The sequence below is a fragment of the Gambusia affinis genome, linkage group LG03, assembly GCF_019740435.1.
Source record: "Gambusia affinis linkage group LG03, SWU_Gaff_1.0, whole genome shotgun sequence".
Lineage (NCBI taxonomy): Eukaryota > Metazoa > Chordata > Actinopteri > Cyprinodontiformes > Poeciliidae > Gambusia > Gambusia affinis.
In genome coordinates, this window is record NC_057870.1 from 635,279 (window position 1) to 662,908 (window position 27,630).

Consider the following 27,630-nt stretch of genomic DNA (forward strand, 5'->3'; position numbering starts at 1 on the left):
CGAAGTTATCCCACTTTTTTCCAACTGCGCACATAGTGCGTGTTTTCCCCCAGTATCTGGGGGAACGGCATCAGATGGGGAAACGCAAACCGACGTGCTTTCAAGTAGAACTTCCTCTCCAGCTGTGTCCCGGGCGAGAGGCGGGGTCACCCTGGACAGGTTGCCAGTCTGTCGACTCGCAGGGCAACACAGAGACACACAGGACACACAACCATTCACACACACACACACCTAGGGAGAATTTAGAGAACCCAATTAACCTCACAGTCATGTTTTTGGACTGTGGGAGGAACCCGGGGAACCCGGAGAGAACCCACCATGCACAGGGAGAACATGCAAACTCCATGCAGAAAGACCCCGGGCCGGGAATCGAACCCAGGACCTTCTTGCTGCAAGGCAACAGCTCTACCAACTGGACCACTGAGCAGCCCACCAAATCCTAAAGTTTTGATCACAATTTTATTATTATTATTATTATTATTTGACATCATTTTTTTAATTGAATTGTGAAAAAAATGTAACTCCATATTTTATAGCACAACAACCAACCTTGCACAAACTCCAATCTCCTAGTGACAGAAAAAGAAAAAGGCACATAGATGAGAGCATATTATGCAACGGCAGCAATCTGTAGTACACAAAATGACAGTTAATAAAGTGCCTGCTGACAATAAAACCACAAAAGGGAAATATAAAAGCATGTACCTTAATCAGTCGCAGCCACACTAAGAGGTATTTTCAGACAGCTGCAGTGGCAATCCAAATACATATTTCCAAAAGAACAATTAGAAGTCACAACAGAACAGACAGACCAAAGACGACACTGACGTAGCACACAACCAGCCATGAGGGACAAATCAAAAGCCCATTTACCTAATTAGACAGACCAATGACACAGGGCTTGTTACAATCAGCCTGAGCACGGCGCCAGCGCTCACCCAGTAAAGATCCGACTCGTACCTCCAACCATATGCAGTGACTGGCCCAACAGCCAATGTTCGGAGAATCAATAACTTGGCGTGTGCAACTGGTGCCCATATATACTAATGACCCAGGCAACACTAGAAGTGTAAGTGAATAGGGGGAAAAGGGCCTACGTGTGTTTAAGGGCCCCTAATGGGTGGGAATTTACAGTCACTAGTACGTAAACACAATTTTACAACTAATGAACCACCCGGTTACATCGTGAACCCTGATCTGCTGGAGGTTTCTTCATGTTAAATGGGAGTTATATATACACATATAATATATGTGTAAAAGAAAATAATGTTTATTTGTTTGTTTGTTTGTTCTTGTTTTTTGTTTTAGGCTTTTTTGTTTGTTTTTTTGTGTTTGTTTTACATATTTTCTAAAATTCAAAGCCATGAGATCTCAGTATGCTGCAGATCTCATTGACATTGTTGTGGAGAGTGCAGTCTGCTCTGTGTTGGGGTTAGCAGTATCAGAGTCAGTGATTTAAAAAAACTCAAACGAACTGATGAAGAAAGCTGGTTCTATTTAATCATACAACAACTAGACCTTGTCAGCCACACTACCAGAGAAAACAAATGTTGGATTTGGTTTTTGTAAGGGTTTAGAATTTATACATCTCCAAAGCAAGACTTCCTTTGACCATATTTGATCACAATCTAGTTTCTCTGCTTGGAATAATATAAATCCCTTTTTCATAGGCAGCCTGTGTTGAAAAGAACTGCAACACATAAAGCTGAGCAAGTCCTGTAAAGTTGTTTTGAGGCTGTAGACTGGGATACACTGTTTCATCCAGATGAAGAGGACATCAGTGCCATGACTGAGTGTATAACCTTCTGGTGGGGTTAGTGTTGTCCCCAGAACAGTCAGATGCTTCCCTAATACTAACCTTGCATCATCGGTGTCCCGAAGGATTTGCTAAACAAGGAACAAAGGACCCTTCAGGGACGAAAACGGGTAATTATTCATGAGTATAAAGGAGCTTAAAGACATGATTAGAGACCATAAGGAGGTTTACAGGAAGAAGCTGGAGAGCAAGCTCCAGCAGAACAATATCAGCGATGTGTGATCAGGGATGAAGAAAATCACAGGTTTTAAATTAAAGGAGGATCAGATCGATGAAAGTCTGGACAGAGCAAATGAATTGAATACGTTCTACAACAGGTTAACTTCAGGAGCGAGCTCATCATCCCCTTCTCCTGCCCCCAGCCAAATCTACCTCCTACCATCCTTTGAGACATTTGGACTGGTCACACCTCAAATATTTTATATTCTACCTCCAACTATTGATCCTTCTGCTTCTACATCTTATGTCTCCTTATCAGAAGATGCTGCTGGTCCCCTTGCCCCCCCCTTCCATTTTTCTGTCTCTAGAAGTCAGGTGAAGAGGAAACTGGAAAGGCTGAGCTAGAGCAAGACTGATGGTGTTACTCCCAGAGTCCTGAAGGCCTGTGCAGAACAGCTCGATGAGATTCTGCAAAATCTTTTCAAACTTAGCATGATCAAAAGGAAGGTTCCAGGATTCTGGAAAATATCCTACCTGGTTCTGGTACCAAGAGAAGCTCATCTATCGTCATCAATGACCTTTTGCCCTGACAACCCACAATATGGAAACTAAGGGGGCACAAGTTGTTGTGTCCCCTTAGTTGTTGTTTTTTTTTTTTTTGTTTTTTTTTTTACCATCCTATGCTAATTTAAAAATTTTTCACATCTTTAATGAATTGTACATTTTGAGAGTAAATAAATTCTTCATGCTTTCCGTTGTATAGGGTCTAAAGAACGAGTCTCGGATAAAAGTGAATATTGTCAGATGTCCACCAGTAACTACAGTTCTTATCAGGCGGCCAGATATGCGCTACCAGCTGGGATTCAGTGTACAGAATGGCATTGTGAGTAGAGCTGGTGTTTTACTCTTTTAGAAAAATATGTTTATAATCTGTCAACTTTTTAATTCAAGTTGTGTTTTTCATCTGAAAAAACTACTGCATCTATCCATCAGATATGTAGCCTTATGCGTGGTGGAATTGCTGAAAGAGGAGGTGTAAGAGTGGGCCATCGCATCATTGAGATCAATAATCAGAGTGTGGTGGCAACTCCCCATGAAAAAATTGTCCAGATCCTGTCCAACGCTGTGGGAGAGGTGAGACTTTGCACAATAATTTATTTAGAGATCAAATATGCCATTTAAATCCTGCTGCTTAGAACGTGAACATGAGAGTACTGACATTGTTTAGAAAGTTTCCTTTGGCAGAAAAATGGTTGCACTGTCATTTTTACACAATTTTGGGGATTTATTAATTTTGATAACAGTGAAAGATGAACTTAAATCCCAATCCAGATCCCTAGAGCTTATGATGCTGTGAAAAAAAGAAATCTTTGACTCCTTGCTTTTTGTTCTGTTTTTCCTTTTTTGGTGACACTTTATTTGACGGGTTGTGAATAAGACTGTCATGACCGTCATAAACATCACATAACATAACACCTGTCATCAACATGAGTAAGTCTTCATGAATATTTAGAACTGTTGTCATAAAGTGTCACTCGGTAAATCATGACACTTTTCATACAAAGTTGACGTTATTCAAAATGTCTTTGTTATGACAACTTGACATTAACCAAAAAATCATAATGTGACATAAGAAAGTATTACTGATTCAACTTTAGCTTTAATAACAAAAAGCTACATAATTCTTAAAGTTTAATCAGTAATACTTTTATAACAAATTTATGTCAGATCATGATTTCTTTCTATCTCTGTGAGATAGCGTTCCCATCTCCCCCAGATCTTTGAACACATTCCAGGGGAGATGAAGGACATCAAGTCTGAGTAGACCATGTTCCACACCTCCCAGTGTGGAACCTTGTAGTGGTAGGGAATTTAAGCTCAACAAATAAACTCAGGTTTTTAGTACAGCTTCATCTTCCACGGTGTAATTAAACATTTATAAAATTTTCTTGTAAGGTGAAAAAACTGGCACCCGAATCCATAACAGGAGGTCAAGTCACAAAAGGTCATGGCTGTTCACAGAGCTCTGTGTCCAAAGACATTCACAGAGAGGTGAAAGAAAGGAAAAGATGTGGTAGGGAAAAAGTGTACAACTATTCCGGATACTCTCACACTGAAGAGAATTGTGAAACAAAATCCATTAAAAAATGTGGGGAAGATTCACAAAGAGTGGACTGCAGCTGGAATCAGTGCTTCAAGAACCACCACACACACAGACATATACAAGACATGGGTTTCAGCTGTTGCATTCTTTGTGTCAAGCCTCTCCTGAACAAGAGACATCAGAAGTGCCTCACCTGAGCTGAAGAGAAAAAGGACTGGACTGGTGTTCAGTGGTCCAAAGTTATGTTCTCTGATGAAAATTCATTTTGCATTTCAACTCAAGGTCCCAGAGTCTGGAGAAAGAGAGCAGAGGCACAGAATCCATGTTGCTTGAAATCCATTCAAAGTTTCCCCAGTCAGTGATGGTTTGGGTCCCATGTCATCTGCTGGTGTTGGTCGACTGTGTTTTCTGGGGGTTAAGGTCAACACAGCCACCTAGCCCTACCCCCTGCTGCTGACCAACTTTATGGAGATGGAAATGTCATTTACCAACAGGACTTGGCACTCACACACAGTGCTTCCACACCATGCTTTTTTGTTTAAGGACCCTGGCATCTCTGTTCTTTATTAGCCAGCAAACTTGTCTGACCTTAACTCCATAGAAAATCTATGGGGTAATGTGAAGAGTAAGATGTGATACTCCTGAAAAGGTCACTATCAGAGCAACCTGGGCTCATATAACACCTGAACAGTCCCACAGACTGATGGACTCCATGTCACACTCAATTGCTGCTGTAATTAAGATAAAAGGAGCCCCAGCTAAGTACTGAGTGCTGTACATGCTCATACTTTTCATGTTCATATTTTTCATTTGGCCAACATTTCTAAATAAAATGTATTTTGTCTTAATGTTCTAATTTTATGAGCTGTTGAATTTGCCCTTACAAAAAATCCCATGAAAATCCCATGTGATCACATGTGGTTCACACAAAATTTACATGTGAATGATGTGAATCACATGTGAAAGCACATGAATACGTGTGATTTTGGAACGTTTCGTGGTAAAATCACATGTGATTTTACCACAAATTGTTCCAAAATTTTTGGGATTATGTGATCACATGTGATTTTCATGGGATTTTTTTGTAAGGGTGGGTTTTCATTAGTTGTCTGTAATAATCAACATTAAACAAAAAAACACCTTTGAAATATATCAGTCTGTGTGTAATGAATTTATATAATATACAAGTTTCACTTTCTTAAGGGAATTACTAATTTAAATCAACTTTTTCATGATATTTTAATTTTCTGACCATACTGGGAGCTTGGAAAAACTATGGAAACTTCATTTCCATATTTTCTTGTCCTGTTTTCTGTAAAATGTCTCCTTTGACTGCACTTTTAAAATGTTGCTCCTGTCTGTTTTTTAGATTCACATGAAGACCATGCCTGCAGCCATGTATCGCCTGCTGACTGCCCAGGAGCAGCCCCTCTACATTTGATAAACCTTATCAAATTTAAGCCCATGCTTGAAGTCAGCTCCTTTCAGCATAGTTTACTACATAAAATGATAGTTCACAAGTGGAGCTTTTTTTTTGTCTACTGCAATTTAAAATCAAAATTATTTAACTGTATTTACTACAAGACTTCTCTTTTTGGTTTATTACATAGGAAATAATGAGAGCCCTTTATTGAATGTGAGTCTCCAGCTGCACAAAGTATAAAGTTGTTCTCTTTGTGATTTGCTGTTGAAAATTTTACCTCAACTTAAAAATAGAAACATTTTTAAGCTGTTTCTATTTTTATATCTCTTTCCTGTTTAGCAACTATAAGAATTTCTATGAAAAATAGACCGTTCTCTTAGTGTGTGGAATAACTATATTTATGAGCCAGGTGTTATAAGAAACAAATCTTGCTTTCACTTTGCATTCTAACCTTGTGTAGTGATGTAATAATAATAATAATAACAATAATAAAAAACACCAGGAAAAGAAAATTTTTATTCATTCAGCCCATTTCCTGTATATTTGAGCCACTTGCATTATGGAGTCATTTTCAGTGTGAAGGTTTTTAATCTCTACTGAAATACTTGTTTTTATTCCAGCTTAATTTTGTGGCATCTGTTAACAGCAAGTGGGAGAACCCCTCTTTCACTGGTTGGCTGCATGAAGCCACTCTAATCCTCCTGTGACCTTGAACTCCAGAAAAACTCAATGAAACAATGAGTGGGTGTAGAACAGAACAGCCAGCTTCCATCCAGATGTCTTTGTCAGTAATCACAATAAGAACAATCAGTTTTATTTATAAAGCCCTTTATATCTCCAGTTGAAATCTCAAAGGGCTACTGGATTGTAGCTTGCCATCATCAGCCCTGTGCAGGCTGGCTTTAGAAATTTGTCGCCCCTTCTGACCAACACCTGCAATAATCAGTATAACCAATAATCACCAACAGTCATCCAGTATGAAGAATGCTGACAGTGCATTACAAGTCCATGTTGTTTTCAGCATCAAAAATAATTTTGATCAATTCTTATATTACTACAGGGATTTTGCTGCTTTCTATTGACCTTATAGATATACACCAAGCTTGAGACTCGCAAGTGACAAATGTGATAAGAAAGTCAATGATGCACAATTTTGTGTAATTTTGCTCACAGAAACACTTCCAATGTTTATAATACTTATTGAAATAAATTGTATGTATACGTCATTCCTCATTCTTTTTAATAACATTTTCTTAATCTTGGTTAGACTGAGTTAAAATATAACCTGGAGGCTATGAAACAAATTGGGACTGTGTGTAACATAACATAAAATAAAGAAATGCACATTTTCAAAATAAAAGCTCAACTATATGGGTTTGAAACAGTAACAGAGTGGAAAAGATAAATAATCTTTCCTTATTGTTGTATTTTCTACAGGGAAGAGCAGTGAACAGAGAAATAAAACTCAAGTACAGTCAGGTATAACAACACATTACAGCAGAACACAGAAGGCTTTGCTAGGAATATGGAAGCATGTCCATCCAACACCAGGAATGAGAGAATCTTTTGTTTGGACTGTAATGAACTTCAGAACAGGAACAGACAATACAAGTCTTTTGGTTTCCATAGAAACATATTGGTAAGCATAATGCACTCAGTCCATCATTTTCAGATTCGCTGCTTCAGGAATATGGCAAATGACACAAATGGATGTTTTTATTGAAGAGAACAGAAAACTCTTTCGAAAGCAGTTGGTGGAGACTAATTCCATCATGAATATACACCCAGCGTTCTCCCGTCCAGTCGTAGCGTTTCGGTCCACTGGGAACGCAAAAGGAAAAAGAAGCGGGGAATAAAATTACAGTCTGAAACCAGATATTTACATATTACACATAACGTATAGATTTTTTTACTTGTATAAAGTTAAATCTGGCCAAACTTCTCTTGTTTTAGTTCAGTTAATTTTATCCAAATTATTAATATTTGCTAAATGCCAGAAAACGTAGCAAGAAGACTTTGAGATTTTTGTAACCTTTGAGTAAATATATTCTGTCTGAGTTTCAGTTTATAACAAAATCAGAGCGCCACTGGAGTCACTGTCCAAACACTAGAGAAGGTCAGATGTTTTTATGAGCTGTACTAATGTGTCTTTTGAAAATGCTATAAATTTGAGGTGAAAACTGTCACTGATTTCCACTCTTATCATCAGACATCAATGTGCTCTTATACATTGAAGTCAATGGGGACTTCAAGGCCCCCCTTCAAACATCCTTTGGACAGTCTTGTTTCTCCTTTAAAGTTCTCAAAATCAGAAGTCTCTTCCCACTTACCCAAAGCTAAAGATGGACATTTAACATCTTTAACAGTCCAAAGGCAATGGGTAAAGACTGGGCAAAGCTGCTCTCATGAAAAAATAGAATGAAGGTCATTTTAACACTGGCCAAACTTTCTTCTTTGCAATTTTAACTTCTATAATTTTCCTACTCCTCTTTTTCCTTTCATTCTTTTATATCCTTCAAGAGCCTTCTATGGACAGGTGTTTAAAATTAGCAAGAGTATAAGATTTTCAGATTCACTGCTTCAGGAAGTGAATCTGAAGCTGGATAGAATGCATCTGAAGCATTCTATTTATCTATTTTTTAGATGGATAGAATAAGAGAGAACTGCACGCAGTATCTGCCTCAAATTAAATTAGATATGTTGGGAAAGAAATTAACTCAAGAAGTGTAAATTCTAAAAAAAAAAAAAAATCTGAAGAAATAAAACTTCAAACAAGATAATTAAATATAGGCTATATATTATATTCTACAATAACAGACAACACTGCAGTTCTACCTGGTAGGAGAAGAAAGCCAGATCTGTCTGTTCGGTGTCTGTTTGTTGATAACATAGGTTCCATGGCCTCCACCCAACTTTATCGTCAACACTCCACTCTGTGCACACATTCAAAACACATACAGTTACACAGTCCTTCATATGTGTTCAATTTAAATTACAATCAAACATTTTTTAGATGAAGTGAATGGCTGCCTATTTAGTTAACTATTCATTACAAATGTCCATGTTAAAGCCCCCTGGATGAAGAAAAACAGACTGAACGGTTCTGATTGTACCATCCATCACATTTTAAACAAAAAGGCGATTCAAGGCAGGAGATCCAGGGTGACAGAAAATGGTTGCAATTTGACAAACATCAACTGGTGTGGCTTAAATAGGAAATGAACTGAGAGATGCAGGTGAGGTTTTGTGAGCATCCCGCTGCATCAAGATCATTTTTTGTCTTGTGTAAAAGAGACATTTGCCACATGACAACAACTCCTTCATGAACATGTAGGAGTCTTCATGAATATTTATGTCTGTTGTCATTAAGTGTCAGTTAGTAAATAATGACACTTTTAATGCAAAGTCGATGCTTTGCATTAAAATACAAGTGTTAAAGTGTCATTTACCGAATGACACTTCATAACAGAAGACTCAATGTTCATGACAAGTGTTGTCATGTCTATAACAATGTCATGCTAGTCTTATGCTCACCTTTCAAATAAAGTGTTACCAACCAGGTTTATAGTAGTCTCATAGAACTTGGCACATCCCTGCCTGTTGGTCCAAATTACCATGGTTGCTCATGAATTTTTGTAACGTAACATTGTTTAAAACAAAAACAATTTTTGTTTGTTTGTTTGTTTTCTGGAAGTAATACTACTGTTGTGGAATGGACGAAACCCAAGTGTAAATTTCAGTCTTACTAACAATCTGTGGAGGGAATTAACCCCTAAAATACACTGCATGTGCTACCTTGTTAGATGTTTCTACTGTAGCACGGATAGATAACTCTGTCTGTGTGTCAGTGATATACGTGTCTAAAACTGCTAACGTCATATTTAGTGACCAAAAACTACAGCAGCTTGTGTTAATGTTAAATACATTATTTGAGTGACAAGGTTGTATGACAGTCTTTATCAGAAGCAGCACAGCCACAATGTGAGCAGGTCACTGTGTTCCTGAAATGATCGGATATGATTGATATACACTAAAATTACGCTGCTTTTACGCAGCTTCAATCTCACATTATATCACTACCAACATGTTCTATTCCATAAAAGGAGTGTTATTAAATTAAAATGTTTTAAAGTATTTTAGTGGAACCAAATGTCCCACAAAAACAACATATTTTGTCCCAATTCACATGATTGATGGTAAGCAATGACTCTGTTTGCAGTATACAGTAGAGTAATGACATTGCAGAAAGCCATAAGTATGTTGACCAGCTGCCTGTCATATAAACTTAAAACATGAACTAATACAGCAGCTTAATGAAAACCAGGTATAAAATAAATTAATTAAAACTTATCTTAATATTTGATGAAATAAAAAGGATGAAACGAAACATCCACAGGTAGGATGTATTGATAAGAAATCTGCAGAGGTTCTGAAAGACAGATGAGGAAAAAGAGACATTCATATCATAAAATGCTGTAGCCTACTACTCCATTTCCAAAATGAATATTTTCCCTCCATTGCTCTGTCTGTGTTGACCGGCGGTCTTATGACTTATTTGAGTTATTTATGTATCAGTTATGCACAACATGCTGCCAGCAATATACCCATATTTTTATTAACAGTATTTTCTGCAAATTTAGTTTTTCGTGGTGAATTATTCAAAAAATTCGGATGTGGTGCTCATGCAGCTTCCTGTTGGATCAGTGGAATCTGTAAAGATCGACTCCACACTTGGTCCAGCGTCCTGCAACAATAGAATGGATTCTAATTTTGGAAGATGGCTCTGCAGAAGGGTGGCGCAGTGCACTGCCACACGCATGTAGTGCAAGTGCTGTTATTGATAATAACGTGTGCATATTCACTGTGGCAGAGCTGGTTGCAGTGTATTTTAGGGGTAACACCCACCTACCTATCAAACTTGACACTATAGATAAATTGTAAAATCTCCAGTGGGAAACAGTGATTCAATGAATGGATGACCTTTTCCGTTTTCCGTTAGTTACTTTGCATAATAAAAAACTGAAAAGGAACTGAAACAGCTATTAATAAAACATAATTTATAATTCTTCTGAAATATAAAGTTCTTTTGTGATTATTTGGGCTGTGGAGTTTTCTGTTTCCTACAATAATTGATGTTCTGAGCTGACCAGTTGATGTTATAATGCCTTACAGAAAATACAACATCATATTCTGTTCCAGAGAAAGCTTCGTCTGCCAGATCTTCAAAGTAATCAGATAGAGCATCCAGCGTCTCATCTGCCAGCTTCTCATAGGCTCCTTCTGAAAGCTCTCTTCCAGAGAAAGACACAAAAATATTATTTTTTTGGACAAGTCATTAATTACCAGTGATATTACATAGGAACAATAACAGAGGAATACCTTATATGCACATGGGACAGTTTCTTCTTTCTTCTTGATGTTAGAGAAAGATTTCTGATTGACCCTTCAAATCTTCTCCAGCCATGCTGAGGAAAGAAAACCTCACACAAGTCACTTAATGGTAAAGTTTCATGTGTTTTAGTGTTGATAATGTTTTCTATAGGGACAGTTGCGAAGTGAAGTTTTTTGTAATACAATATTCACAGAAACAAACAAAATCCAAAGCTTTGAACATTGAACATGCAGACAGAGGTACAGAGGAAAAGTTTTGCCACAGTGTTTGACTGGCTCAGTCAAAGTCCAGACACACAGCCATTGGTGATTGTGTAGCAAGAGCAGCACCATCATGCCAGTAGCGCATGTTAGACGCGTTTCTGTGAAGTGCATAGCGGAACTGTAGCACGGATACAGTTTAAATAATCCAAAAGAGAATTATTTTTTACTGAGTAACATTGCTATGCTGTGTTTTTATTGGTGATTCTATGTTGCATTGTATTTTGTGTTTGATTTGATGTAAAGCACTTTGAAATGCCTTGCTGCTGAAATGTGCTATACAAATAAAGTTTGATTTGATTGATTGATTGATTGGTAAGCAGAGAATGGATAGTAACTAGAGTTCCACTAACATTTGAAGAAGAAAAGCCTTATGAAACTGTGGGGGAAAATAATTATATTAATAGATAAAAGTTATGTTATTTGGTTGGTTCGCACTAAAATATGTTTTAACCTACCGTATTTTCCGCACTAAAACCCTTCAATTTTCTCAAAAGCCGACAGTGCGCCTTATAATCCGGTGCGCCTTATATATGGACCAATATTGGGCCACAACAGGTCTCGCAACTATGGTAAGCAGCCGCCGACTTCATTTAACCCCGTAGAAAAAGAAGAACTCCAGCCGCTAGATATTGGTGTCACAGGACATTCAAAGCTAGATGACAGTGGATGACAGAAGGCGAACACACGTTCACCCAGACGGGGAGACAGAGCCGACGACATACGCCACTATCTGCCAGTGGATCGTAAATGCCTGGGTTGATATGCCGCAGATGTGCATTAAAATCTCTTCTCGTTTGACTATGAGCAGAGGGAGTTCCAAGTCTTGTGTAAATCTTTATTTATACAGTACAGACATAAAGTTTGGACACACCTTCTCATTGAATTCAATTAGAAAGTGTGTCCAAACTTTTGGTCTGTACTGTATATTATGAGTTTAGATACACCTATGGATTCTACAAAACTTGGAAATCAATAGTTGGACGAGAGTTACAGATTTGGCGAACAAAAAGCAAGCTCTCAACACAGCTATGAAAATTCCAGTAGATGACCTAGCTAAAGACCCTGGAATGACCACAATGGTAGCTAAACTAGATGATTTGTTCCTAAAAGAGAAAGAGGGGTCTATGAGGCTCAGCTCGCTGTTGCCTCACCAGCTTCGCTTCCGAGCATTTGAATGGGAAAATGTGAAAATTTAGCAATTTCGAAGAAAAAATAATCAGAATTGGTTATGCTAAATGATAAATAGGTACTTTATAGTACAAACCACAGGGTGAAAATAGCAATATAAATTATTTTATCATTATATATTATTTTTCCATGATGACAGGTGAGGCTCTGCCTCTCCTGACCACAAGTCATTGAACTCCATACACCAAAGAATCACCCACAGATGTAGTAATATTCATGATTCAGTGTTTAGGCTCGGCAATGGTAGACACTGCTTGCACTAGGACAGTTTGTGGACGAGTGTCTAGACATCTACAGTACTGCGTTATAAACAAAAAGAGTGAAGATCAAAGAGACAGAAATGCAAAGTCACAGGCCCTTCGAGTTTGGAGGTGGAAAAGGTGTCTACTATGCCATCAAAAAGGTAAAGATATTTGCTAAAATTGGCAGCACAAAGTGCAATATAGAAACTGAAGTGGAACCTGCTAACATTCCATTGATTTTGAGTAAAGCCTCAGTCATTTCAGTGTTGGATTTGTCTGAAATAAGGGTGCACAGATTTATCCTGATGACTTCCTTGATTTTGGGAGGTGGGCAGGCATTGTGGGCATTGCCCGCCCACCGAGTTAACTCTTGCACCGGGTGGCGTTTCCAGGGTGCAAGCTCCGATCTGGTTTCTACATGCACAATCTGCGGCGCTGAGATGAATTTTGATTGCTTTTTATCTCTTTTCTTTGATTTTGGACTTGTTTTAAACATGCAATCAAGTCAAATCTCCCACTGCACAGATCTGACAGTGTGCGTCTTCCTCCCCAGTTGTGCCATTGCGTGCCAACGCACACTCCCCTTTTTATTCACTAATTTCAACCTCACCTAAAACCAGCATGATATTGCCCAAAAATCAGTTTTAAACTATTTCAATTTTTCATTGTTAACATTGAAATTGTTATTTCAATGTTAACAATGAAATAACAGCAACTGTTCCACAAAACAGTTTGATACATTTACTCTTTAATGTATTTATTCAGAAAAAACAAACAAACATAGTGGTTATGTTACAACCCACCCTACTCCCCCCCAGCCAGAGGCAAGGGAGGCTGAACTCCAAAATAAGGCTTTAAGTCAACCACATTAACTATGTCTGTTCCTTTCTGCTGGTCTTTCCATTGGAGATGATAGTTTACTGGGCCTAACTTTTTCCTCACTGTAGCTGGTCCTGACCACTTTGGCACTAGCTTTGAGGAAAAACTATCTATTGCTTTGGAAAGGAGGTGGGACCTTATCCAGACCAAAACTCCCAGCCAGAACTGTGCACCTCTCCTCCAGGCATTGTAGCATTTGGCTTGTTGGGTTTGACTTATCCCAACTTTCTGTTTCACTTCTTCCTTCATCTCATTGCGTTGCTTCAACAATTTGAATACAGTTTGCTGAGGTGATGGTGGTTTGGCTATCAACCTCTCCAATGGCCCTTGAAGTTGACCTCTCAACATTAGCTCTGCAGGGGCTCTTCCTTTTGTTTCATGTTGAGCACCATTGAGGGCAAATCGGAACTCCCATATATGTTGGTCCCACTGATTGTGATGCTGTCCAACAAATGAGGCTACCATTGTTTTTGATAGTTCTGTTAGCCTGTTCAGTCAAGTTAGATTGGGGATGATAGCTGGTGGTAAAAGGGTGCTTTACCCCCCACATAGAGCAAAAGCTGGAAATCTCTTGACTGGTAAACTGGGGCCCATGACAAGGCTTTGTGGAACTCCAAAACGAGTAAATATCTCCTCCTGGAGGATAGTGATGAACTCCTGTGTCTTGCTGTCTCCTACAGGAAACATTTCCACCCACTTTGTGAAATAGTCGATCACCACAGAAAGGAAGGCATTTCCTTTTTTACTTCGTGGAAAAGGTTCCATCAAGTCCTCCCCAAGTTTAGCCCAGGGTTCAGTCAGAGGTGTGGGTTGCAGACAACCAGCTGGAGCTTGATTATCTGGTTTGTACTTCTGACAAACTGCACAGTTCTTTACATGAGTCCACACATCCTTACGGACTAATGGCCACCATGCTACCTCCAACAGCCAGAGGAGTGTCTTTAGCCTGCCTATTTGTCCACTCAATGGACGATCATGGAAGTACTAGAGAAATCAGGGGTTGGTTGGCCCAGGATTGCCCCCAGAACAATGTCACTGACGTCTATGAATTTCGAAAGGTAACTCAAAATCTGGCTGCCCCAGTATGGGTGATTCCACCAAAGGTTTCTTCGGCGGCATGAAAGCACATTGGCAGTTCACTGTCCACTCCCACCTTGCATCTTTTTTGAGCAGTTGGTAAAGAGGTGTAGCTATTTCTGTGAAATAGCTACACAATAGATGAACTTGTGGTATCAGCCAACCATCCCAAGGAAACTCTGAAGAGTTTTCTGCTTAGTTGGAGGTGAATAAACCGTAATGGTGTAGGTTTTTTTCTGGATCCACTTGAACACCTTCTGCTGATACAATGTGTCCCACAAACTTCGGTTCTTGTTGGAAAAAGTTGCATTTTTTTAAGGTTGAGGGACAAATTGGCGTGGTGGAGCTTTGCAAATACTGTGCCCAGGTCCTTCAGGTGTTGAGAAGACAATCACATCATCGATGTACACAGAGCAGATCATTCCCCGTAGCTCTCCTAAAACTTTCTCCATTAAACGTTGAAAGGATGCTCCAGCGTTTTTAAATTCAAATGGCATGCACTTAAATTGATAAAGTCCAAATGGGGTAATAACAGCAGTTTTTACTTTGCTGTCCTCTGCCACTGCCATCTGCCAATATCCAGACTTAAAATCCAGGGTGCTGAAAATGTTTGCTCCAGTCATTGACTCCAACAACTCATGGATGATGGGCATGGGATAGGCATCCTGAAGAGTTTTGGTGTTCAAAGCTCTGTAGTCCACACAAAATCGAAAAGATTTGTCTGGCTTAGGAACAAGGACAACCGAAGACCCCCAGGAAGACTGTGATCGCTCTATGGTATCATCTTTGAGCATAGCCTCAATCTGTTCTTTTATTATTTGCCGCTTGAAAGGAGACACCCGGTAAGCTCTGCAGCAAATGGGTATTTCATCTGTGGTCATTATTCTGTGTTCTTCCACAGATGTTCTACCTAATGTATTTGAGCATACAGATGGCCAGGCCTTCAAAAGCTTCTGGACTTCTGATGGATGTTGTGTCCTCATGGGATACGACTAGGCCTGTCGCGGTAAACGATAAATCAATTAATCGTACGATAAATTAACCACCACACGGCAGGATCGGGTTTGAGCCTGCCCTTGAAGTTTATAAACGGGTTCGATCCTGCCGTCTGGTGTCCAACAGTGGGCACCAAATAATGACTAAAAGTCCAGTTCACTAATTTTAAAACCAGGCATTAATCAATGCTTTACTACAATCTACCTGCAACACATGTGGCTCTTGTGTCAGCGTAACGTCCTGACTGAATGAAAATGTGGGGTTCCCCAAAATTCAATCCTAGGACCCCTCTTATTCAATATTTATATGCTCCCACTGGCTCAGGTTATAGCAAGAAACACATAATCAAACTGACTGAGATCCTAATGAAAGTCAAAGCAAGTACTGGATGTGACTGGAGCGCTGCCATGGATTGGGCCCTGATGCCAAAGAACTCTATGCCAAGTGTCCATGGATACAGCCCACATCAGCTGGTGTTCGGGCAGAATCCCAACATGTCCTCTGTATTAATAGACAAAACCCCAGTTCTACTGGGCACCACTAGGAGTAAATGGGTTGCCAAGCACATTTCAGCCATAGATGCTGCAAGAAAAGCTTTTATAGAAGCAGAATGTTCAGAAAGGATAGGCAGAACACTGCAGCCCACAGATGAGCAATACGAAACTGGAGACAAAGTCTTTTACAAACAAATGGACTGTCCAGAATGGAAAGACCAGGAGTGGTCAGTGGTCAAGATGGTGCAGTATTTTTTGTAGGATCACAGGGGCACCTATGTCAAAGTGAACCAACTGAGATTAAGAAAAGTTACTCATGAGCATGAACAACCTACAAAATGGAGAACAATCATGTGTGAATATGTTTTAGCCTGTTTATCAATGTAGTACTGTAAAAAGCTAATTGGGTGACACAACCTTTTTATTTTTAAGCAGTTTTAAGACATCTCTAGCTGTGCAAAGCTGGTAGAAATAGACTCCAAAAAGAATCTCAGCTGTAACTTCAATTAGCAGAAGTGTTCGCTATTGACTCAGTTGGGCTAAGCATAAACACTACACCTTTTCAGAGGTTTATTTTTAAATAAATTAAAAGACAAACAGTTATTTTCCTCAAAATTTACAATACATAACATATTACATTTCCCTATCTCTCTAGATCAGTGTAACATTGCTCTATTTAGATTTCATCTAAATAAATATTCATGGGGTTACTGTGAGGCAGTCACACTACGCTGTCCACTAGAAGTCCCTTTGTAACTGTTGAAAAGTCACTGCAGTAAAGTGAGCTGACACCACATTTACACCAACAATTCATTTAGGTCCCTCCGTACACGATGTCCTTGAATTGCTGTTGGGTCAAAGCCAATGTCCGAGAAATCCACAGAAGCCACGTCTGTTCAATTCTCTCTCGTGTTCAGCCCTTTGCTTCAGCTGTGGTTAAAGTTAAAATGATTAATTATTTTATGGCAGGAATTCTGGTTGAAATGTTATTTGTGATCAGATTGTCCAGAACCTTTAATAAAACTGAAAACAAATTATGCTCAAACCTCATTCTCCCAGATTACTCACACTCTGCTTGAACCTTAAGTTGAAAAATTAGATATTCTACAATGAAAAAAGCTCTAAAAGATTCAAATCCTTATCATATTAAAAAGACTTATCATTGGATTTAAATATCACCAGGCTCTTTTTAATATTTCATTTAAAAACAAAACAAACTTTTCTGTGTGCTTTTACATTGTGTATTTGTTTGCTTTTTGATAAAATCAATATTTACTAGCCCCTTTTTTAAGGTTTTCACAGAACACTTTAAAATGCTGCAACATAATGAAATCAAACCGTTGTTAGGAATCCTGCTTGGCCTTGTTGGTCCTTTAGATAGATCTACAGTTATGGATGGCTCTTTGCACAGGTTTTCTTTAAAGAAACTATGTGATCTACTGACTTATTTGCTTGGTGATCATATTTTCTATCGAATGACTTTGATGATGTGTGTCTAAGTGGACGTAGCTCTGAGAAACTTACAGCAAATAATGAGCATCAACAGCCTTTGATGCAGAGCAGATTTGACCTCAGGAGTGCTGCTGTTCCTGGTGCTGGAATGTCAGATCCACTCTATTCATAGAAATCTCTTATTCCAGAATGATGCAGCAGAATAAAAATGTGTTAATTGGCTAATAATTAAGACGACTAAACATTTGAGAGACTTGAGTTATTGTTCTGTTTGATATTTTGACAGGTGACCAGCATAGATTGTAATTTATCATTTAATAAATCTGATATACTAGTACACTTTAAATATTGTCAAAATGTTTTAGATCTATGTCCTCGTTTCAAAAAGCAAAATTAGAATATTGTAAAAAATGTATTTCAAATACAAAAATATTTCAAGAGTTACAATTTTGATGACTATGGAGAATGATGTTAAGGTGCGTCGGAAAATCCAACATATCAGAAGCTCAGAATATTTCATAAAATTAAGAAATGATGCGCTTAAATAGAAATACTTGGCTTCTAAATATTGTTATTCATGCAAAAAAGGGGTGCAACCAAGTAATGAGTTAATAGAAATGAACATATAGTTTAATATATAATATTAGCAATTGATGATGGATTTGTTTAAATCATTTAAGTAAACATGGACTGCACTGTTTGATATCTAGAATTAATTAGAATGAACTGAATTGAACTGAAACGATTTTTGTAAAGTGCCTTGAGACAACAATTGTTGTGAATTGGCGATATATAAATAAAACTGAATTAAATTACACGTGCAAGGTGTACTTGAATGCACCAGAAGTGTATCACTGTTACTACAAAGGACTGTTTAGAAACTAAGGCCATGTTCACACTGCAGCCTTAAATGACCTAATACGATTTTTTGTCAAATTGGATTATTTGAAGTAATCATTAACACTTTCAAGTATGCAACTTGTACACAATCTACAGTGTGAACTGTAGACGGTCAGAAAGTGTCCCGGATGCGCAGTAGAGGTCACAATAATGTCACACATAGAGAGCGTGTTCAATGTTTCGCCAACAGCCATGAAAAAGTAGTTCTCAGTGTTTGTAGAAGTAAGTGTGGATACTAACGGTGGAGCACAGCTTATGATTTTGAAGTTATCTGTCCGCAGCCAGCATATTAACAACCTAATCCTCATTACAGTCAGCCATGGTTATTCTGTGTGCTGAAGAAAAACTGTGTTGTTTTTCTTCTGTGAAGCGAGAAGAAAAACAACACAGTTTTTCTTCAGCACACAGAATAGTGGCTTTTTACTAATCTGTACTACGCATAATGTTCAGGTCAGTTGGATCCAAACTGGACTTTAGGTTGCATTTGAAAAAAATCTGATCTGTGTTGTTCAGACTGTCATAAAAAGATCAAATACAGGTTGCATTAAGACATAAAAAGAAAAAAAAATGGAATTGGTTCCATTAGGGCGGCAGTGTGAACGCAGCCAAAATGACAAAACCACAGCTGAAGAAAAGGTGCAGCTTATTAAACAGCTCGGTTTCCTGGCACGAACTTAGCAAGAACTGGTCACCAATAGGCCTGTTGTAACAGAAATTTTACTGGACGTTACATTGTCCCAGAAATTATTGCAATAAGCAGTAATATTGTTGTTTATAAAATGCTAATGGCATAAAAAAGCAAGAACACATTCTCAAAAATGAATAATTTTTTAACTAATGAACATTTGATACTGGAACTAGAGGATATTTTAAATATCTAAAATTAAAAACAAACCAATTGAAACAACAAATAAAAAGAATTATGAAGTCTCTGTAAACAAAATTGTCCTTCAAAAAAAGGTTAGTTGATGTCAATAGGCTGAAAATTTTAGTCATCCAGTTTTTGAAAAAGTGACAGAAGTTTAGAAAAGCGATAAATTATGCAAATGGCAATTATTGAGTTTGTTTTAATTTATCTTATGATTAACTGATTTAGTGCTTATTGTGACAGGCTTAGTCATAGGCATAGCTCCCAAATTTTTCAGCACAAATAATTATATTTAGAGGAAATGGATGTAGCTAAGCCCATATGTGGAGCTTAAACATCAAAGTATGATTTTGGTTTTAAATAGTAGTTGTATGTTGCATAGTTATTTTACCTTGAGACAGCAAAACTGTTAAAGACTAACATCATAATAAGCAACTGTGAATGTAAATGTGTGACTAAATGTCTGACCTCCCCGACAGGCTGAAGGACACTGGGATGCAGGTGGTGTGACGTCCAACCTTGAACCTTTTGCAGGACAGAGAGCATGTGGAGCTAAAATCAGGGGAAAACCGGGTTAGTTAAAGATTTAAAAAGAAAATTATTTAGGGTATGAAAAAAAAAAACATTCCAGCAACTTTAGTTTAAAAAGTAAAGACGAAACAAAGGTTAAATTGCAGAAAGCCTGATGTTGAGCTCCCTTACTTCTGCAGTCATTGAAATCAATTTCTCTTCAGCCAACAGTTGCTATAAAAACTGCCACAATATTCTAGTCACGGTTAAAGCGTCTTGCAGTTTTTAAGCTAGAGCAGACACTCAAGGTCATGTAAAATTGGTGGACCAGCCCTTTAGTTATTTACCAAATTGGAAGCTACAATCAGAATCCAACTTTAGCTTTGCATACAAAAGAAAGTCAGGTTCCCCAGAAGACCTGGGTGCTAAGGCAGTCACTCATCCTGCAACCCATCATGTTTTTGAGTTAAAAAATATTTAAAGTTGGGGCGTGCTGTGGTGGCGTAGGCAGGGGACAGCCCAACCCACATTTGGAGGCCTTGAGTCCTCGACACGACTGTCGCAGGTTCGATTCCCGGACCCGGCCGATATTTGCCACGTCTTCTCCCCTCTTCTGTCAGCCTACTGTAATATAAGGGACACTAGAGCCCACAAAAGACCCCCTGGAGGGGAGAAAAAAAAAGTTTAAAGTTGACGGCCTGTCGCGATAAACAATAAATCAATTAATCGCACGATAAATGACAAAGCTGAAGTTGGTTTCCGATTCGATTCCACCGAATTTTTCACTACCTTCTGCATCTTTAATCGACTCTAGTTTAAAAACTACAACACCTAGACTCTTCAAACCTGGACTGGAATATTCTGCTCAAATAACAGAATATTTAAAACCATGTTTATTATTTGTCAGAATTTTATCTGATTTGTGAAACTTCAGGTTGATTTTACCACTTTTTTTGTGTCAGGATCACATATGTTTAGAAATATTCTGCTGGTAGAGCAGAATAATCTAGTGCAGTTTTCCACTGACCCTCCCTTCCTCAGTTCCTCAATGTAATGTCCAGTTCACACTACACCATCTTAGAGCTGTCGATTGTCGGCTTATTTTCAAAACCTGAGAGATCACACATTAGCCGACAGAAATCCTAGATATAACGGTTCCATCGGGTTCCATCCTGCCGTGTGGTGTCCAACAATGGGCACAAAATAATGGCTACAAGTCCATGCTTTCTGATTGGCTACCTGTCACATTCAACAGGCTGCGTTCTCCTCAGTTGGGGTGCAGTGATAAACTGGCCGAGACTAGGGGTTGAACGACTACATATTTTTTAAGGTCGACTACATCATGATAATAGTCGAGTCGATGTCGACTAGTCATGTGACGCTATAGTGACGTGGCGCAAAAACCCTTCACAAATACTTGGTGGGTTTATTTGCTATTTTCACGGCAAATATTGCCCCCCCCCCCCCCCCCCCACCCCCACACACACACACACACTCCCCATCTCCTGCTTTTACTAAGTCTATTATGGAGAATTAAAAGAACAATAAACAGATCATTCTTCGTGAGCAGTGGGGAAAAGTTTGTTGCACAAAGTCGGGTCTGACTTTTTTTTCTAAACACCGGCTGATGCTGATGATCTCTGGATAGTTACTATAGGAGTCAAATGATCACACTGACTACATGGTGCTTTTGGAACATCACAAGCCAAACTTGTTATGAACGGATCCAGTTTGGTTACAGCTGAATTCAACGAAACCACCTGCTTCTCCTCCGCCCGATGCGCGGCAGGAAGCTCTGCTGACTCAGCAGATTGAACGATTTAAGATATTTTCTAGTCAACGTCAACATGATAAAAGTCGAGTCGATGTCGAGTTGACTAGTCGTTGTGACGTCATAGCAACGCAAGACGCAAACTTTGGAGTAACGTACAGGCTTTATTACCCGTTTTCACGGAAAAATACGGCATTTACACAGAACAGCAATAAATGAAACAACAAAACATCGGGATAGTTTATGATAAATAATAAGTTGCTGGGAAACCAACATTCAAAAGGAAACGCACATCTTTTAGATGGCATTACCACAGATCTTTATTTAATCAGCAACATAACATCATAATGTGTTAGTTAGATCGTCGTGACAAAGACACTCGCGAGCCGCTAGGTGACATCCTTAGCGGGAAGGGGGCGAGTTTTAGACGGCTCGTGTTTTGTAGTTGACTGCAGCTGCAACTCCATCTCCTTTTAAAAACACTGTAAAACCATAAATATGCATCCATCTACATATCATTTAAACTAATGTATTAACTTATTTTTCTTGTGTCTTGTGACGTATACTGTGCTGTCAGATCAGCACAGGCTGTCACCACCGGCAATCACATGACTGCGACTAGTCGACATGAAATGTAAAAACTCGCGAGACGTCCAAGAGTCGACTAGTCGACTAGTCGACTAATTGGTTCAACCCCTAGCCGAGACCATATAACATGTTGAATATGCCTGATTTAGATCGGAGTGGCCCCGACGTTCCACCGACTGGATCCGATCAGTTGTAACACACTACAGGATGATCAGTTACGATTATTGTAAGCGACAATCTTAGTTGGTCGTGTAGTGTGAACTGGGCTTCAGGTAGAAGTGAACTATTGCATCAGGTAGTCGATGTTCCATCTTCTCTATTTAAATCTAATAATTACTGAAGGGCAATATGGTTTACAGACTTCATAATCTGAACTCTTTTGGTTGAATGCAGTATTTATTTACACTTTGGCTTTATGTTGTTTAGTTTTAATTCAAGTACATTCTTTGTTAATGGAGACTGAAAGTCAATTTGAGTTTTGTTTATTTTATTTACCAGTTCCAGCGTTAAAAGTTCTTTTGAAAAAAAAAAGTGTATCTATTTTTGCCAGGATATTGCTTGGATTATTATGTCATTACCATTATATCAGTTTAAAATGGTCTTCAAACAATATGATCGTTTATTGCAATAATTTTTGAGACAATTAATTGCTCAGCAAAATTTGTTATTGTGACAGGCCTAGACAGAAAATTTGAAAATATCCCTTTGTGGCAGATACAATGTATATATTTCACACCCAAATGTATACTCTTATTGTGAAGGAGAGAAGGTGAGGTGAGAAGACACCAACGGTTGTCCTACATTCTATTTTTGGTTTTCATTGGAAGACACTGAGAATAAAACAAGACTCAAATTATTTTTTTATCTTTTTCTTTTGACTTCCACAACTTCATAATTGTGTATTATTGAAAGATTGAAAGAGTAATACCTGAACACCAACTACAAAGTCTTAAGAAATGTGAACATTTTTAAAATACTTCAATAAATATGCTATGATTAGCCTGGTGGCCCGTCAGGCTTTAATTACACCTGGGGAAACCCAGTTATGATTAAATTAATTGTATGCTGTTTTGGACAAGTGTACTCCCACGGGCCTCTACACCAGTGTTTCTCAACCCTTGTCCTCCAGCCACACTCTTTGCATGTTTTAGATGTTTCCTTGCTTCACCTCAGGTGATTTCAATTAACAAGTGTTTGCTGAACTGCAATCAGTTGAATCAGGTGCATTAAAGCAGGGAAGCATTTAAAACATTTGTGGAGGTAGCATTTTTGTTTGCATTTGTTTTGCCGACTGAAGGTTTTGGCTTCTATTTTCCGTTATTCTATTTTTAATTTTCAACACTTTTCTGTTGCATTTGTTTTTTACATGTATTTTCTGCAAGTTTTCGCCCGTCTGCCACCATAGTACCCCACTGCCCCCTGTATGTCAACTAATAAATCTGACAGAGAAGCATTTAGCACCACATCTTACAAGACTTTCCTTAGTGTTCAAAACCCAATCTTTAAAACAGTACATTTCTACCACACACTTTTATTAAACACCATCAGTCTACTGTGTATCAAGATAAATAAACAAATCATGTAGACACAATATTGACCAGCAAAGAGGGCAAATGCCTCACTGAGTTCATCTCTAGGTTTTTGTATTATGTTGGAGTTTGACTTGTTTCCTACTTCTTGTACAGTGGAGGTAGAACTGGATGTGCTGTTATCACAGCATGATGTGATAACAGCACATCCAGGGGAACATGTAATGCCTTCCTTTTTTGTTCTTCAGTTTTGGAAATCACCATTAAATTTCAATCTCTCAACACTTTCACCATGTCTACTTCCCTAATTTTTTTTATTTCTGTAGACAGCATGATTTTGGGCTTATTTTGGTCTGTTCTTCCTCATTTATAAACTTCGGCATTATTTGAAAGTCCTCCATCTCTACTTTATGTCTGACCAGTGTCTCCTCAGAACAGCTTCCATCTAATTCTCGTTTTCCGTTTGTCTAACACTCTTCTTTCATCCTCCTTGCCCCACCATGTCCTCCACCTTTCCCCCTATTTACTGGAACCATCCATCAAAATCCATATCATCCTCATTCTTCTCTGCAGGTGCATCCAGTCTGAGCAATTCTCATTCCAGTTTATACTAAAACCGCCACTAACAAAGTCCAAAGAATAGATCCGAAAAGAAAACGTTAATTTTCTGTGGTGAGAGACTGTAAAGCTCCAAATATATTCTTGTGCGAAATCCTGTTCCCCTGTGAAAATCTGTTCCCCGTGCCAGGAGCACACACTGCAGCCAGAGGCGGATTCGAACATTTCCACGGCGCTTTTGATCGAGTTCTCAGTAAAACAACTCATATAATCATGTCAAGGTTGTAGCTTTCAGTTTAATTGGCAGCTAACAAAATTGTAAACTAAATAAAAGAGGTCTTGTGTGAGGGTCTCACAGTTTTGTGTTGTTTTTTAAACTGCCAAGAGAATCTGTCTTTTTCCATCTTTTGTCACTTATGCCTGACAAATAAGTCAGTGACCAAACACAGTTTTTCAACAGATTGTGTGTATTTATGATTTTTCATTATGAATATCAAAGAATGGAAGTTGGCTGATAGCACGAAGATTAGACTTCCTGAAAAGATGAGAATGTAGACTTTCTGAAAAATCCTGTTCTAATGTTAAATATGACAGATTACTGGATAAAATACATTTCTAATTACTTTTCAGAGGCTCAATCATACTATCACACATAATAGTTGAGAATTTGGAAACATTTGTTCTTTATTTGCCAAAGTTATGAAGGGAGAACCAAATATTTCAGCTGTCTGGAATAACTTGTTCCACCTCCATAACATTGGGACAAATTATGTTTTCTGAATCTAACTGTGCTTATTTCTGTCATCATCAACAGTAAATCCTGTAAGTTTGAAAACATTTGCTCTTCATTTGCCAGAGTTACGAGGGGGGAACCAAATATGTTAGCTGCTTGAAATATCCAGTTCCCCTTCTGTTAAGAAGCAATAAGGTTTTCTGAAATGTTTGAATTCTGGAGTGTGTATATGATCCTTTGTCTGTGAAATGTTTGTTACCTTGTGGGTGTGTCGTTGTAGTCGCCTTCTTGAGGCCCGCCTCAAACCCAGCTCTTTTATGGAGGTAGCAGTGATGGCTGGAGTTTGATTGGCTGGGGGTAAATTGATAACGTGGGGATAACCAGTCTATAAGTGGACTGACTGACTGCCATTTTGAACTGTGTCAACCAAGCTGGAAGCCTAAAGAACCAACTTTGATTATTGTACAGACAAGTTTGCTGATTTTTTCCTTCCACACCACACCTCTGAGTGTAACACTCTCCAAAGAGTTTAGTTCCCCCCAACCCCCAAGTAACTTTGGCAAATAATGAGCAAATGTTACCCAATTTAAAGGTAAAAGGTAATTTTATTTATACATATTTTCAGGAGCAAGGCAATACAAAGTGCTTTACATGATTTGTTGTTGATGAAGAAAGGACCAAGCATGGTTAAAGACTTGCTGGTAATTTAATTAGCTTCCATATTATGGAGGGAGAAGAGATTATTTCAGGCAGCTAAAATATTTAGTTCCCTCAATAACTTTGGCAAATAAAGAGTGAATGTTACCATATTTACAAAATTTATTGTTCATGAAGAGAGGATTAAACAGTTAAAGACCTGCTGGTAAATTAATTTGCTCCCATGTTAGAGGGGAAATAGATTATTTCAAACAGCTGAAATATATGGTTCCTCCTCATAACTTTGGCAAATAAAGAGCAAGTGTTTTCAAAATATCAATGATTGCTATGTGTGATAGTACGATTGAGCCATCAAAAATTAACAACTAGAAATTTATTTTATCCAGGAATTTCTGATTTTCTAGAACGCCTACACATAGGTGTAAATTCCAGGGGCGTCAGAGAGGTTAGGACCCCCCAATCTTGAAAAAGTCTAGCAGTTAAAGCTTTTGTATTTAGAACTTTACATTTTTGTAAAGGTGTAGCAGAGATTAGCTCAGTCAGACTGAACAAAACTCGTATCTAAGCAACATTTGAATTTTAGTTTTACTTCTCTGCAAGCCGTTTACTGAGAATAAAAACTTTTTAAACCACATTTTACGTTACATTTCAATGGAACCTCGACGAACCCCCCCCCAAAATTGCTCTTAAGAAATGTTCCAGTTTATTGGCCCCCTCCCAAAAATGAGATGGGATTAACGCCCCTGAGCCTACACACTCATTTTTTTTAAGGAAATCTTAATTTCTGCGCCCTGCTATCGGCCAGCTTTCGTCCTCTGATATCAGCATAAAAACACACAACGTGTTGGAAACCAGTTTGGTGACTGATTTTTATTTGTCGGGCTTCAGTAACAACAGTTGGAAATAGACCGATAAAAAAACAACCCAAAACTGTGTAAGAAAAACTCCACACGAGACCTCGTTTATTTATTTATTTTACAATTTTGTTAGAGGCCGATTTAACTGAAAGGTACAACCTTGACATGATTATATGAGTTGTTTTACCGATAAATTGATCAGGAGCTCGATGAAAGTGGTCAAATCAGTCTCTTCGGCTGCAGTGCGCGCTCCCCACACAGAGGAAACAGATTTTCACAAAGGAATAGAATTTCGCACAAGACCTTTCACAATAAACCATCAAACTCTTCTGACACGTCTCAACAAAACATTAAGACAGTAAGAATTACCTTCACTCGGGATAACGACTACACGTCTTTCTGAAACCGAAAACCCAGGATGTGCACATAGTTACCCCATAATTTACTCGGGGTTTTCACTAATCCCGCTTTCTGAAACGGGACCCAGTTTTACACCATGAAGCGGTTTCAAAAACAGACATTTCCTGTGTTACCTGATGAAAGTATGTCCCCGCAGTTCTCTTCGCTGTCCCCAGGTGAAGCTTTGAAGCTGCAAGGTGGCAGATCTGTGGAGAAATTTTCCATGTTTTTGCAAAAAGGAGCATTCTTCCTCTTCGTCTTCGTCTTCTGCTTCGTTTTCTTCTTCTTCTTCTTCTTCTTCTTCTTCTTCTTTGTGATTTTTATTGTATTATCGCCATCTACTGTGCTGGAGTGTGGACCAGAGCATCTCCCCTCCAATCTAAATTCTTACATATAATCCTGTTACCTTCAAAAATGTAATAACTGCTTTATTTATTTTATGTTTAATTAATATCTTATTAAGTTTTAATGTCTCTATATCATATTTCCTAATTTCTTGTTTTAGCTTCTCTCTACTTACTGTATATTTTTCACAATGAATTATTACATGTTCTACTGTTTCCATATCTATACCACATTCACAACTACCTGTTGGATGTTTACCTATCAAATGTAAAGTTTTATTTAATCCAGTATGTCCAAGGCACAATCTTGTCATTACTACTTGCTCTTTTCGATTTTCTCTTATTATTTCCATATTCTCTACTTTCTTTTGTATATGAAATAAATGACGACCTTTAGTACCTTCTTCACACAATTGTTGTCATTCAGATTT

The 27,630-nt window shown here is 38.3% G+C and overlaps 2 protein-coding genes across 5 annotated transcripts in view; one reads left to right on the plus strand and one right to left on the minus strand.

The window, feature by feature from the left end:
• apba1a (amyloid beta (A4) precursor protein-binding, family A, member 1a) overlaps positions 1-6,028 on the plus strand; it is a 29,141-nt gene extending 23,113 nt beyond the window's left edge. For all 3 annotated transcript variants that reach the window (XM_044111637.1, XM_044111638.1, XM_044111639.1), the window contains 3 exons: positions 2,739-2,858; positions 2,969-3,109; positions 5,449-6,028. In XM_044111637.1, coding sequence (XP_043967572.1) covers positions 2,739-2,858; positions 2,969-3,109; positions 5,449-5,520 — 333 coding nt within the window. In that variant the 3' untranslated portion in view covers positions 5,521-6,028. The remainder of the gene's footprint in view (positions 1-2,738; positions 2,859-2,968; positions 3,110-5,448) is intronic.
• fxn (frataxin) lies at positions 5,999-27,168 on the minus strand. Of its 2 annotated transcripts, XM_044111640.1 has the most exons (6): positions 26,990-27,157; positions 19,722-19,805; positions 10,882-10,967; positions 10,673-10,793; positions 8,338-8,435; positions 5,999-7,323 (listed from the first exon to the last, which is right to left on the minus strand). In XM_044111640.1, exons 1-6 carry the CDS (start codon positions 27,098-27,100, stop codon positions 7,185-7,187), a joined length of 639 nt encoding a protein of 212 aa, XP_043967575.1. In that variant the 5' UTR covers positions 27,101-27,157; the 3' UTR covers positions 5,999-7,184. The 2 variants fall into 2 exon arrangements, with proteins under 2 accessions (XP_043967575.1, XP_043967576.1); XM_044111641.1 differs by lacking the exon at positions 19,722-19,805 and having other exon boundaries at positions 26,990-27,168.
• Between the last annotated feature and the right edge of the window lie 462 nt (positions 27,169-27,630).

Excerpts from the sequence above, each read along its gene's own strand:
- fxn (XM_044111640.1), bottom strand. The coding sequence starts at position 27,100 with ATGCTCCTTTTTGCAAAAACATGGAAAATTTCTCCACAGATCTGCCAC. Across the intron at positions 19,806-26,989 it reads CGGGGACATACTTTCATCAG|CTCCACATGCTCTCTGTCCT; the intron begins GTAACACAGGAA and ends CCCTGATTTTAG. Across the intron at positions 10,968-19,721 it reads TCCTTCAGCCTGTCGGGGAG|CATGGCTGGAGAAGATTTGA; the intron begins GTCAGACATTTA and ends TTCTTTCCTCAG.